Source organism: Theropithecus gelada, chromosome 7b (assembly GCF_003255815.1).
Source record: "Theropithecus gelada isolate Dixy chromosome 7b, Tgel_1.0, whole genome shotgun sequence".
In the NCBI taxonomy this organism is placed as follows: Eukaryota; Metazoa; Chordata; class Mammalia; order Primates; family Cercopithecidae; genus Theropithecus; species Theropithecus gelada.
In genome coordinates this window covers 52,242,855-52,255,360 of record NC_037675.1, presented here as the reverse complement: position 1 = coordinate 52,255,360, position 12,506 = coordinate 52,242,855, and the positions used below count along the sequence as shown (strand labels likewise).

General features: G+C 42.8%; 1 protein-coding gene across 4 annotated transcripts in view; it reads left to right on the top strand.

Annotated features, from left to right (window-relative positions):
- Nucleotides 1-12,506, top strand: part of PYGL (glycogen phosphorylase L) — an 89,775-nt gene that overhangs the window by 29,239 nt on the left and 48,030 nt on the right. For all 4 annotated transcript variants that reach the window (XM_025391850.1, XM_025391852.1, XM_025391851.1 and 1 more), the window contains 12 exons: nucleotides 1,104-1,247; nucleotides 1,479-1,571; nucleotides 2,244-2,390; nucleotides 2,718-2,881; nucleotides 3,414-3,528; nucleotides 5,051-5,152; nucleotides 5,885-6,032; nucleotides 6,152-6,210; nucleotides 6,316-6,457; nucleotides 8,058-8,265; nucleotides 9,200-9,334; nucleotides 9,822-9,888. In XM_025391850.1, coding sequence (XP_025247635.1) covers nucleotides 1,104-1,247; nucleotides 1,479-1,571; nucleotides 2,244-2,390; nucleotides 2,718-2,881; nucleotides 3,414-3,528; nucleotides 5,051-5,152; nucleotides 5,885-6,032; nucleotides 6,152-6,210; nucleotides 6,316-6,457; nucleotides 8,058-8,265; nucleotides 9,200-9,334; nucleotides 9,822-9,888 — 1,524 coding nt within the window. The remainder of the gene's footprint in view (nucleotides 1-1,103; nucleotides 1,248-1,478; nucleotides 1,572-2,243; nucleotides 2,391-2,717; nucleotides 2,882-3,413; nucleotides 3,529-5,050; nucleotides 5,153-5,884; nucleotides 6,033-6,151; nucleotides 6,211-6,315; nucleotides 6,458-8,057; nucleotides 8,266-9,199; nucleotides 9,335-9,821; nucleotides 9,889-12,506) is intronic.

Genomic DNA, 12,506 nt, shown 5'->3' with positions numbered 1-12,506 from the left:
TGTTTTTTGACTTTTTAATTATGGCCGTTCTTGCAGGAGTAAGGTGGTATCTCATTGTGGTTTTAATTTGCATCTCCCTGATAATTAGTGATATTGAGCATTTTTTCATATGCTTCTTGGCTGTTTGTATATCTTCTTTTGAGAATTGTCTATTCATGTCCTTTGCCACTTTTCCATGGGATTATTTTTTTTTCTTGCTGATTTGTTTGAATTCCTTGTAGATTTTGGATATTAGTGAAGGCTTACATTTTTAATAGAAGCTACAGTTTTTAATTCTGCGACCAGGTAAAGTCAGGGCAGCTCCATGATCTATAAAAATTGAAGGGTGATGGCTCAGGGTTAGGACCGTTTATTGGTGACATTTACACGGTTTTGCTGACCGACAGCAAATTTATGTGGGAGGAACTTGGAAGGTGGCCACCATCATGGCCTCTAAGGCCTCCACCCTGCACACCATGGCCTGGCTGCAATCCTGTCTCACAGTCATGTAGGGCATTCTCAGCCAGTCGTGGTTCTCCACACGGTCCACGGCTGCCAGTGCTTCCTGATACATTGCCTGCCAGGAATGTGACTGCAGTGAGGAAGGCGGTCATGGACATGGTGCTGGTTGTGTTCAGCTGCAGGAACTGGAGATAAGGTTGGAGGCCAAGTGTCCTTAGGCTGTCATTAACCTTTTCCTTCATCTTCTTCCCTACTTCCGAAAGTACTTGGTACTACCAATTCCTGAGCCTTGAGGGGCTCCAATGTACACACTGAGTTGCTTTTTGGCTTTTCCCCACTACCAGGTCAGGATTTGGCTGTCTTAGGTCTTCTGAATCACTTACCATTCATGCATCTGGTTTTCAGCCTCTAAAAGGTTGTTGCTATTGTCTTTATCCCAACCTCTTTATCTTTGATCTGTATGCCTTTAGAGAATCCTTTTAGTGCCATTTTCATGGGGTCTCAGGAAAGAGCAAAGGCTCACAGTTTGGCGTTCAAACCACCACCCCTCAGCAGTTGTCCAGTGGGCCTTAGTCCTAAAGTTCCCAGGGCACAAGACACCAGTCACATTTTGGCCACACCTATAATATGAACCACTTTCATTCTATCTCTCTGGCTTGAAGTTTTTTGAAGGGAAGGAGCTAAGATTGAAGCAGGAATACTTTGTGGTGGCTGCAACCTTGCAAGATATCATCCGCCGTTTCAAAGCTTCCAAGTTTGGCTCCACCCGTGGTGCAGGAACTGTGTTTGATGCCTTCCCGGATCAGGCAAGTATTTAGTCTGTGGATGCAAGTGGGGTCCACTGAGGGACTGACTGGGATTTCCTATCAGATTAATTCCTCTCTCTCAGTGCTAAAAACGTTGAGCAGGAATAGTGTGCATCAAGCATTTCATAGAAGGTGGGCATATCATCCAGTGCTTTCTCTAGATGTGTTAGGACAAGGAAGCCAGACCCTGAGCCATCCGTTGCCTTCATGTTGATGTCTTTCCCCACCCAGGTGGCCATCCAGCTGAATGACACTCACCCTGCACTCGCCATCCCTGAGCTGATGAGGATTTTTGTGGATATTGAAAAACTGCCCTGGTCCAAGGTCTGGATAGTTTGGCTTCTTTTTCCTTTAATTAACCAGAATGGCTGCAGGTGAAAGACTGCCAAAAACTCCCTTTTTAGTTTTTCAAAGTAAGTTATTGTTGCTAACTTTCAACAGTTAAAGGTATATTTTCCCTGATGCTGACATTTCTCCATCCTTAGAGTTTTACAGGGAGTAAGACTATAAAATAAATGACTACATTCCTAATGGGACACAAATCAGTAGCTGTATTAAGGCTTATATTGTTTACCATTTTTGTGTGGAAAAAGATTAAAAATTAAGTTCTCTAACCTCAGAAGACAGCTAATTGAGTGTCCCCAATGTTTTAGAAGTCAGCATTTTACATACTTTGTACTTGCTGAGAGCACTGCTTATGGTTTTATCCCTCAGTTTTTGTGTATTTAATAAATGAAAGACATGTAAGGATAGTAGATAGATTGATTGGAATGCTGTCTTAAGTTTCATCAGGTAGCTTTACAAATGACTTCCCCCTCACACCCAGAACATGTTTCCATTATCTGGACTATTCGGGAATTAGTGGAATTGAGTGTGTCTGACTATGCACACTTGGAATTGTCCTGTTGCAGGCAGGGCAGGGTTGAAGAAGGGTTTGGCCTGTGCAGTGGGGTGCCCACCTTCAGGGCAAGCAGCTGACTCCTTCCTTTCCCCCAGGCTTGGGAGCTCACCCAGAAGACCTTCGCCTACACCAACCACACAGTGCTCCCAGAAGCCCTGGAGCGCTGGCCCGTGGACCTGGTGGAGAAGCTGCTCCCTCGACATTTGGAAATCATTTATGAGATAAATCAGAAGCATTTAGATGTAAGTCATTTTGAGAGATTTTTTTTCTTTTCATGAGCGTAAGGTCTTAAGGTGTTACAGATGGCTACAGTGTTCCGCCTTACCAAACATCTTTCGATCATTGATACAGCAAAAGTACTTGAGTCCCAGGGGGGCTCCGGCAAAGGCAGCTTTTTGAAAGTGCTGAAATGGAGAGATGGCACCTCCACAGAACTAACTCACCCCCTCCCCGTGGAAGTGAAATTTATATTGAGTACACCAAAGATGTTGCTTAAGACGTGAACAACGTTATCCCAATGTTGCTTTAAACCTGAGTGACCAGCAAGGGCTTTCTCTTCCTTTGGCTAGAAAATTGTGGCCTTGTTTCCTAAAGATGTGGATCGTCTGAGAAGGATGTCTCTGATAGAAGAGGAAGGAAGCAAAAGGATCAACATGGCCCATCTCTGCATTGTGGGTTCCCACACTGTGAATGGCGTGGCTAAAATCCACTCAGACATCGTGAAGACTAAAGTGTGAGCCTCCATTACTCTGACAGTGGGTCTGACACTGATCTATTAATGGAATGATGCTACTAAATGCAGGGTTGCACTTAGGGACGAGGAAAGGCTTTGTTCAAATGTTTAAAAGTATTTTCTTCTATACAAAAAAAAAAAAAAACTCTTCTCTAAAAAAAAAAGAAAAGGAAAGAAAAAAATGCTTTCCTCTCAGAGTCATCTTAATTCTAGACATAGGAGCCAAAACAAATAAACAAACAAAACCAAAAAAATACCAAAAAACTATTCTACTGAAAGTGTGGTATATATGTCAGTGTAAAGAAGTCAGATGGAGGTGACTAGATTTGGAATTTTTCTGGTAATTCTTTTGAGTTGCAAATGAATTTCTATTTAAATGACAGCCATAGCTACTGTCAGCCTGTCCCTTCACCTTTATTTAACCTTTCTAAGCCTGCACTTGGCTTCTTGAATATAATTCCAAACTTTATCCAGTGTGCAGGACCCTTTGCCGTTTCAGCCAAATTCAGTGATGTGTCTACTCTGTCTCCAGATTCAAGGACTTCAGTGAACTGGAACCTGACAAGTTTCAGAATAAAACCAATGGGATCACTCCGAGGCGCTGGCTCCTACTCTGCAACCCAGGACTTGCAGAGCTCATAGCAGAGGTAACTGGGAAGTGCTGAGGGGAAAGGAGGCCTGACTCGAATGCAAGAGGCATATGACTATACTTGTAACTTGTAAATCCAGTCTGCAGCAGGGATGGCTTCTTCAGCATGTGGCTTGTGCAGTCATACAGGGCTCCATGCTGGGTTTAATTATCTGCTGTAGTCATCTTGAAATTATTATTATTACCCAGGCTGGAGTGCAGTGGCGCCATCTCGGCTCACTGCAAGCTTCGCCTCCTGGGTTCACACCATTCTCCTGCCTCAGCCTCCCAAGTAGCTGGGACTACAGGCGCCCGCCGCCACGCCCGGCTAATTTTTTGTATTTTTAGTAGAGACGAGGTTTCACCATGTTAGCCAGGATGGTGTGGATCTCTTGACCTCGTGGTCCGCCCACCTCAGCCTCCCAAAGTGCTGGGATTACAGGCGTGAGCCACTACGCCCAGCCAAAGTTATTATTTATTTATTTATTATTATTATTAATATTATTATTGAGACAGAGTTTCACTCTGTTGCCCAGGCTGGAGTACAGTGGTGCAATCTCTGCTCACGGCAACCTCCACCTCCCGGGTTCAAGCGATTCTCCTGCCTCAGCCTCCCAAGTAGCTGGGATTACAGGCACACATCACCAAGCCCAGCTAATTTTTGTATTTTTAGTAGAGACGGGGTTTTACCATGTTGGCCAGACTGGTCTCGAACTCCCGACCTCAGGTGATCCGCTCTTCCTTGGCCTCCCAAAGTGCTGGGAATACAGGCATGAGCCATCACACCCAGCCATCATCTTGAAATTCTTAATTTTGGAACAAAAGGTACTGCAAATTATGTAGCTAGTTGCAGCTAACAGTATTCATAGGACACCCCCAAAGAAGATGGTTTTCTCTAGTAACAGAGGATAATAAAGCTCATATAAATAACTAACAGAACTGGGGTTCCTGGTCACTCTTTTAAGTAGATTTCCTGTTTTTAACACTTTAATACCAGTGAAGCTGGCCGGATGTGATGGCTCATGCATGTAATCCCAGTGCTTTGGGAGGCCTAGGCAGGAGACTCACCTGAGGCCAGGAGTTTGAAACTAGCCTGGGCAACATGAGACCCCCCTCCCACCACCACCCATCTCTACAAAAATAAAAAAATTAGCCAGTTGTGGTGGCATGCACCTGTAATCCTAGCTACTCGGAAGCTGAGGCAAGAGGATTGCTTGAGCCCAGGAGGTCAAGGCTGCAGTGAGCTATTATCATGACATTGCACTCCAGTCTGGGTGACACGCTGAGATCCTGTCTCCAAAAAAATTAAATAAAAATAAAAATAATTTTTAAAAACCACTGAGACTACATTTAAGATACTATCAAAAGTGTTCTTCCCACATAGACTTTATAGCCTCTTCTTTGAGTCAAACTATCCCATGTTCTGTGTGATACGTGAACCACACTGTGGTAGGTGACGGAGAGAAATACTGACAGAAACTGCCCATGTGGACTTGATTACCATCCCCAAATTGAAGTCACCTTTTCCTTTGAATTGAAAGAAAATTGGAGAAGACTATGTGAAAGACCTGAGCCAGCTGACGAAGCTCCACAGCTTCCTGGGTGATGATATCTTCCTCCGGGAACTCGCCAAAGTGAAGCAGGTGAGCCTTCCAGGTGTGGGTCCCCTCCCAGGTGCTCACTTGGAGAGTTTATCCTGTAGTTTTTGTTTGTTTATTTTTTGAGACAGAGTCTTACTCTGTCACCCAGGCTGGAGTGCAGTGGTACGATCTCGGCTCACTGCAACCTCCGCCTCCCGGGTTCAAGCCATTCTCCTGCCTCAGCCTCCTGAGCAGCTGGGATGACAGGCGCCCACCACCACGCCTGGCTAATTTTTGTATTTTTAGTAGAGACAGGGTTTCACTATGTTGGCTAGGCTGGTCTCGAACTCCTGACCTCAAATGATCCGCCCGCCTCAGCCTCTTAAAGTGCTGAAATTACAGCCATGAGCCACCATGTCCGGCCTATCCTGTAGTTTTTAAAAACAGACTACCCAGCCAGATTCAGTGGCTCATCCCTGTAACCCTAGCACTTGGGAGGCCAAGGAGGGTAAATCACCTGAGGTCAAGCGTTCAAGACCACTCTGGCCAACATGGTGAAACCCCATCTCTACTAAAAGTACAAAAATTAGCCAGGCAGTTGGGGCGTATACCTGTAATCCCTGACAGGATAGTCGCTTGAATGTGGGAGGTAGAGGCTGCGGTGATCTGAGATCATGCCACTGTACTCCAGCCTGGGCATAAGAGTGAGACTCCATCTCAAAAAAAAAGAAACACCGGACGACCCAATGCTTCTAAACCAAAAGAGCTCTCTGGCACCATGCACTGTCTCAACAGGAGAATAAGCTGAAGTTTTCTCAGTTCCTGGAGAAGGAGTACAAAGTGAAGATCAACCCATCCTCCATGTTTGACGTCCAGGTGAAGAGGATACATGAGTACAAGCGACAGCTCTTGAACTGTCTGCACGTGATCACGATGTACAACCGTGAGTCAGTCCTGTAGCCAACAAGCCCTCTTGCAGGTGGAAGCAGCAGCCTCAGCGTAGGTCTCACTGCCCTGACCATCAGCTGTCTTCCATTCCATCCACTTCTCCATCTTTTTCAGGCATTAAGAAAGACCCTAAGAAGTTATTCGTGCCAAGGACAGTTATCATTGGTGGTAAAGTAAGTTGATTCTATTCAGTGGGGACTTGAGGGCTCTAATCTCTTGCCATTCTTCTACTTCATCATGGCTGCCTTCTGTCAACGCGTTTGACCTTCTTCCCCAAGGCTGCCCCAGGATATCACATGGCCAAAATGATCATAAAGCTGATCACTTCAGTGGCAGATGTGGTGAACAATGACCCCATGGTTGGAAGCAAGTTGAAAGTCATCTTCTTAGAGAACTACAGAGTATCTCTTGCTGAAAAAGGTACTACCCTCATTGCAAAACATGCAGGGGCCAGGGCAAACTCTAGAGATTACATGGTATCAAAGATGGGGAAGCCAACCTCCAGGAACTAGTAACTTAGGATAGAAGGTGTCACTCTTGTGCAGAATAAGGGCCTAAGGTAAGAGGTTTTAAAGTGACCCAAGTCACAATGAAATTGATGTCCTGGAGTCAATATCACAGGATTATACTTGCAAGTACATTTTCTTCCAAGCCAGTGAGAGCTAGGTGCTGGGGGAGGCAGCCCTGAGGTTTCCACGTCATTCAGAACCCACTCTATAAAATAGGGGAAAGGTCTTCAGTTCCCAGCCCCAGTTTTGCAAGAGAACACCAATTCCCCAGTCCTCAGATATTCCTTTGGTCACCCTGTGAGAAGAAGGGCTGTCACTTGCTCTTGTAGCAATAATAAATGAGAGCAGACGTCAGGCTGCCAAAGCACAAGGCTTAGATGTGCCTCACATGGGCACTCCAGCATCAAGCATGATGCTCCCACATGGGGACAGCCAGATGGGCAAGAAGCCAGTGTCCCTTTCTCTTCCACTGGGACCTTTGGTTATTTGGGTCACAAGCTCACAGAGCACCATCCACATGCAAATGCCCAACTGTGTATTCACCCACTTCCCAAACTGAAAAGGTAGAAAGGGAGCTTTTTCTTTTCATGGTGTTTTTAGGTCCTCTGATGTTACTGTTTAAGAACTGTCTGCGTGAAGAGAAAAGAGCCAGGTTCCTAGGGATGCAAAAGAAGATACATCTAATCCACAAATAAGCTCTCAGAGTAAAGCAGAAAAGTGGTCCTGACCTTTGTAGTCAAAGGAAGTGCTTCAGGCAGCTCAAATCAGTCTGAAAGGTCAGAGGCTTGATGTCTAGCCCCAGGCATACCTCAATTATGTGTGGCTTATTTCCCCGCAGTGAAAGTGGAAGGAAGGAAGTGAGAAGTAGAAGGAATGCAGACAATCCAATCTCCTCAAGTTGCCAAAGAGGAGTCCTGGAGAGACACTCTGAATCAAGAAAGAGACGTTCAGTCTGGGCAACATAGGGAGACCCCATACCTACAAAAAATTTTAAAAATTAGCTGGACATGGTGGCGCTTGCCTGTAGTTGCAACTACTCGGGAGGCTAGGGCAGGAAGATTGCTTGAGCCTAGGAGGTCAAGGCTGCAGTGAGCTATAATCACACCACTGCACTCCAGCCTGGGTGACAGAGTGAGACCCTGTACCAAAAAAAAAAAAGAAAGAAAAAAAGAAAAATTTCGATGTATTTTATAAAGTAGAAGAAATAAAACCATAACAAAAATTGGAAGGAATAAAAGAAGAGGAATGTAGTATCAATGTTTGTAGCAGTCAGTAGATACTCTTCAAAGTTTATAGCTTGAGAAAGAAATATCAACATATAAAATGGACAAAAGTGGTTGCCCGAGTCAAAGGGAAAGAGTGTGATCTGCCTTCTAGACCATTTGAATGTTTATCTTGATGTGCATGTATTACTTTAATTATCAAAACAGCCCAACTTAATAAATGCTTCAATACAATATAAGCGGATCTAGAGAGACAAAATTACTAATATTAACTTGCCTTTCTTGCAGTCATTCCAGCCACAGATCTGTCAGAGCAGATTTCCACTGCAGGCACCGAAGCCTCGGGGACAGGCAATATGAAGTTCATGCTAAATGGGGCCCTAACCATCGGGACCATGGATGGGGCCAACGTGGAAATGGCAGAGGAAGCCGGGGAAGAGAACCTGTTCATCTTTGGCATGAGGGTAGATGATGTGGCTGCTTTGGACAAGAAAGGGTGAGAGAATAGCTTCTCTTTGCTGGTCACCTCCCCCGGCCCAAGAAGGTATGTGACCTCAGAGGGCTTCCTGCCCACACAGGTATCCCATTGAGGTTGGATCACATACGAGGTGGCAGCAGAACATCTCCCACGATGAGGCAGGAGAGCCTTCTGGCCACAGAATCATATTATTAAACCCAGCAAGTAAAAGGACAGACACACGGAGGAGTTGCTATTTGTTATTGGCCATTGCAGAGCTGGCCTCAAAGAGCTATTCTTTCCTCCATATGTATGATTTTCACTTTGATCAAAAGATGAACTAGTTTCTAGTTGGAAGGGTGACCTATAATTTAAATCACGATCTAGTGCTCCTTTAAGATATCAAAGAAATGGACTAAAATGTGATAGAGAATGGATATGGGTGTACGGAAGTACTTGGAAACATTTATTTTCATTTAATATCTGGATGGGTTTATTAACCTGAGTTCAAGCACAAAATAAAGAGTACTGCCCAAAGAATCAACATTTGGAGGATGTTGAATATAATTCCTGACCCTTGGAAGTCAGTTTCACTCAGTAGCAATAACTTTTGAGAATCTGTGGATCCGAAAAGCAACTGATCCACTTAATACAATGTTCATTTAGAGCCATAAAGTCTGCTTTGAAATGGACCTTGCTGTATTCTACCACATTAGACTGTTGCTCTTTGACTAGAGTTTTCATTATCTATTGTTCTTAGTGTCTTTGGTTATAAGGAATCAAATTTACAAAGAGAAAAACTTACAGATCTAGTTAAAAGTTATATATACTCATGGTGAAATCTATAATGACTTATTTGAATGCTAGTATTTCTGAATGCATTTTTTCACAGTGAACGCAGTGTCTAGTGTGTTGTTAATCATACACAATAACAGAGCCTTTTTCTTATCACCCACCCACCCCTACCCCACAGGTATGAGGCAAAAGAATATTATGAGGCACTTCCAGAGCTGAAGCTGGTCATCGATCAAATTGACAATGGCTTTTTTTCTCCCAAGCAGCCTGATCTCTTCAAAGATATCATCAACATGCTATTTTATCATGACAGGTGAGTTCCCATAAGAAGATGGTGCTATTTGGATCATGAAAGGGGGACAAGAAAATCTTAAACCAACCAACTCTAAAACCAACAAGAAAATCTTAAACCAATCTTAAACCAACTTAAACACACTCATGTAGATTAGCATAGATTAGCATGATCTGCTCAGGTAATCTAGGCTTGGGAAAAAAGTTAGATATTCCCCACCGACGATGCCAGTAAGGTTTAAGAATGACACACACAAATCCGGTTCTGTTTTTCTCCTTCCACTGATATTCCCAACTTGCAAATGCATCCAAGTGATGACATTCTCACATGTGAGAAGAACCATAAGAAGGTTGAGGGCTGGTTAAAATTCTTACAAACAGAAATATGAATTTGGTAAACCAGCCATGGCTGATATCAAGCAAAAGATGATTTTACATGGAATCTTAGCGAATATCTGTTAATGAAGCTTTTGACTGTTTTTTTTTCCCTTCCAATCACAATATAAAAGGTTTAAAGTCTTTGCAGACTATGAAGCCTATGTCAAGTGTCAAGATAAAGTGAGTCAGCTGTACATGGTGAGTAAATTGCCAAGATTTATAAAGAAAACCAATTTACTATGATTCATTAAAATGTGTGTTTTTAAATTAAATCTAAATAGCAGGTCCCCATTAAGCAATCAAACAACAACAACAATAAAATAAAATATAATAAAACAACAACAACAACAACAAACCTTGACTTTTCCCAAGTTCAGGCCAAGGTTAAGATTTGACATTTCAGCAGCAATTGTAATTTTTTTTTTTTTTTTTTTTTTTTTTTGAGACAGATCTCGCTCTGTCACCCAGACGGGAGTGCAGTGGCGTGATCTTGACTCACTGCAACCTTCACCTCTCAGCCTCCCAAGTAGCTGGGATTACAGGCACATGCCACCACACACAGCTAATTTTTGTATTTTTAGTGGAGATGGGGTTTCACCTTGTTGGCTGGGCTGGTCTAGAACTCCTGACCTCAGGTGATTCACCCATCTCTGCCTCCCAAAGTGCTGGGATTACAGGCGTGAGCCACCATGCCCAGCCAGTTGTAAATTTTTTAATATCCAAGTTTTTTAAAAGTCACAAATAATTCAATATTTATTGAGCACCCACTCTGTAGCAGGCATGTCCTGGAAGCTAAGGAAATCAGTCCTCAGAGGGGCATTAGGCGTCTTTTTTATGCCAGGCACTGTGCTGGCACTGAGAACATAGCATGAGCAAAGTCGAGGTCTCTCCCTCCCTCCCCTCACTCAAGGAGCCTGTTTGAACATCGAGGTTCTTAACCAGAGGTACACATCAGAATCACCAAGGTAGCTTCATCATAGTACAGATGCCAGCCCCCGCACTGAGAGATTCTTTCCCAGTAGTGGGTGGGGTCACCATCCATATTTGAAAAACCTGCCATGATGATTCTAAGGCTAAACCATGGTTTATTAAGGTAAGGACTGACCCCTATTCTTTGAAAGTTGTAAAATAAGTACCTCTTCTAGATTTCTCATGGAGGGGGCTGCATCAACAAAATATAAATGAGTAGAAAGAGAAAGGGGTTCATATTTGAATTTTTAAAAAAAGAAAGGAGAAAAATAAGGAAGACAATACTATACTGAGGAAAGTAAAAAGGGATGGGTACAGCCATGTGAATAAGCCTCCACATGCAAAGTTATATGCTTTATCAAACACCTCTCTAGCTATGTTTTGTAAATACGTAAAAAGGTTGATCATCTCTGATAGGAGAGACTTTTAGTGAATTTCAGATACCCCAGAGGAATGGATACAGGAGGGCGCTAGCTCTGTGCCAAGACTCCAGGGTGGGTTTCACTAACATTTCTTTCTATTCCTTTCCCAAGGCAGATAACAGGGTGGTTCCTACAGTCATCCTAAATGTCCCATTGGGGTTTTTAAAGGATCATTCAAGGCCTGTGTTGCTTTACGGCCCTTATCTTCTAATAGAATAATAGCCAGTCCCCCAATGGCATATAGACCAGAATAAGTTCAAGTTAATGGCTACAAAAAAGCAGGGCAGTGCTAGAGCTAAACTCAGGGGTTCACTACCTGCCTCCCGTACATTGGAGAGAAAAGCCACATACAGGCCCCAACAATGCAAAGACACAGGGAAGAGAATGGCCACCTCAAAATACAGCAATAAAACAGCGGAGGAAAGAAAAATGTGAACAAGGGCAAGGACAAATGTGAATGTCTCCTCTGTTAAAATTATGGCCCAAATCCAAAGGATGCTCATCTAGAAGCCCAGCATTTGATTCAGTCTTTCTTGTTCATTAGTGCAAATTGCAGCTTTTTACTCTTAACAATTATTGTATTGTTGAGACTTAGTAAACATGACCCGTATGGCTGGGAAGTCTATTCATTATCCATTTAAATAGTTAAAGAAAATGAAGAGAGAAAGCTTTTATCCTCCTCTTATTATAGGAAGTTTCCAAACTCTGAATAAACAAATCTCAGATGCTGTTTTGCTGTACCTTAAGGAATGATGGTAGTTTTAGTATTTCTCATAAGCATCTATAATGCATTGATAACAATTTTGAATAATGTTCTGTTCACTTCCCATACACTTTTAGAGTTCTTTACAAAATTAAGAGGCTATAAAATAAATTCCTTCTTATAATATACTTTTATATAAAATTTATGAGATGTTGATATATTTTTATAAGGATAAAGCCTCAATTGACCCTGTTTTGAAGCCCCAGTGGAGTGTTTGGGACTCATTGTAAGCCTACTAGGGTGCATACCTTCCGAAAGAACAAGAAAAGCTAAGTAGGTCAATGAAGCCTCTCATTGAATTGTTTGCCTGCATTGTAGCTAACATTTTAGAGTAGTGTTTTTCAAACTCTGTGAGCCACAGGGTAAGTCTCTTGAACATGGCATTTAGCAAACAATGAATTCTTTCCCTATAGTTTGAAGGGAAGTATCTTCATTCATAAGAAAGCATGGGGAATACGGCTTACATGCCAAAACATTGTAACCATAGCAGGAATTGCCAACTAGGCAATGTATATCCACGGTTTCTCTTAGAGCAAAAAATACTTTTTTTTCACTCCTAAGAGAAAAATACTCTAAATATGAGAAAAGTGCATTCTATTCTACCTCTCAACAAACAAGAATATTTATAATTTACTATAATTTATTCCTGTCATTTTTCCTCA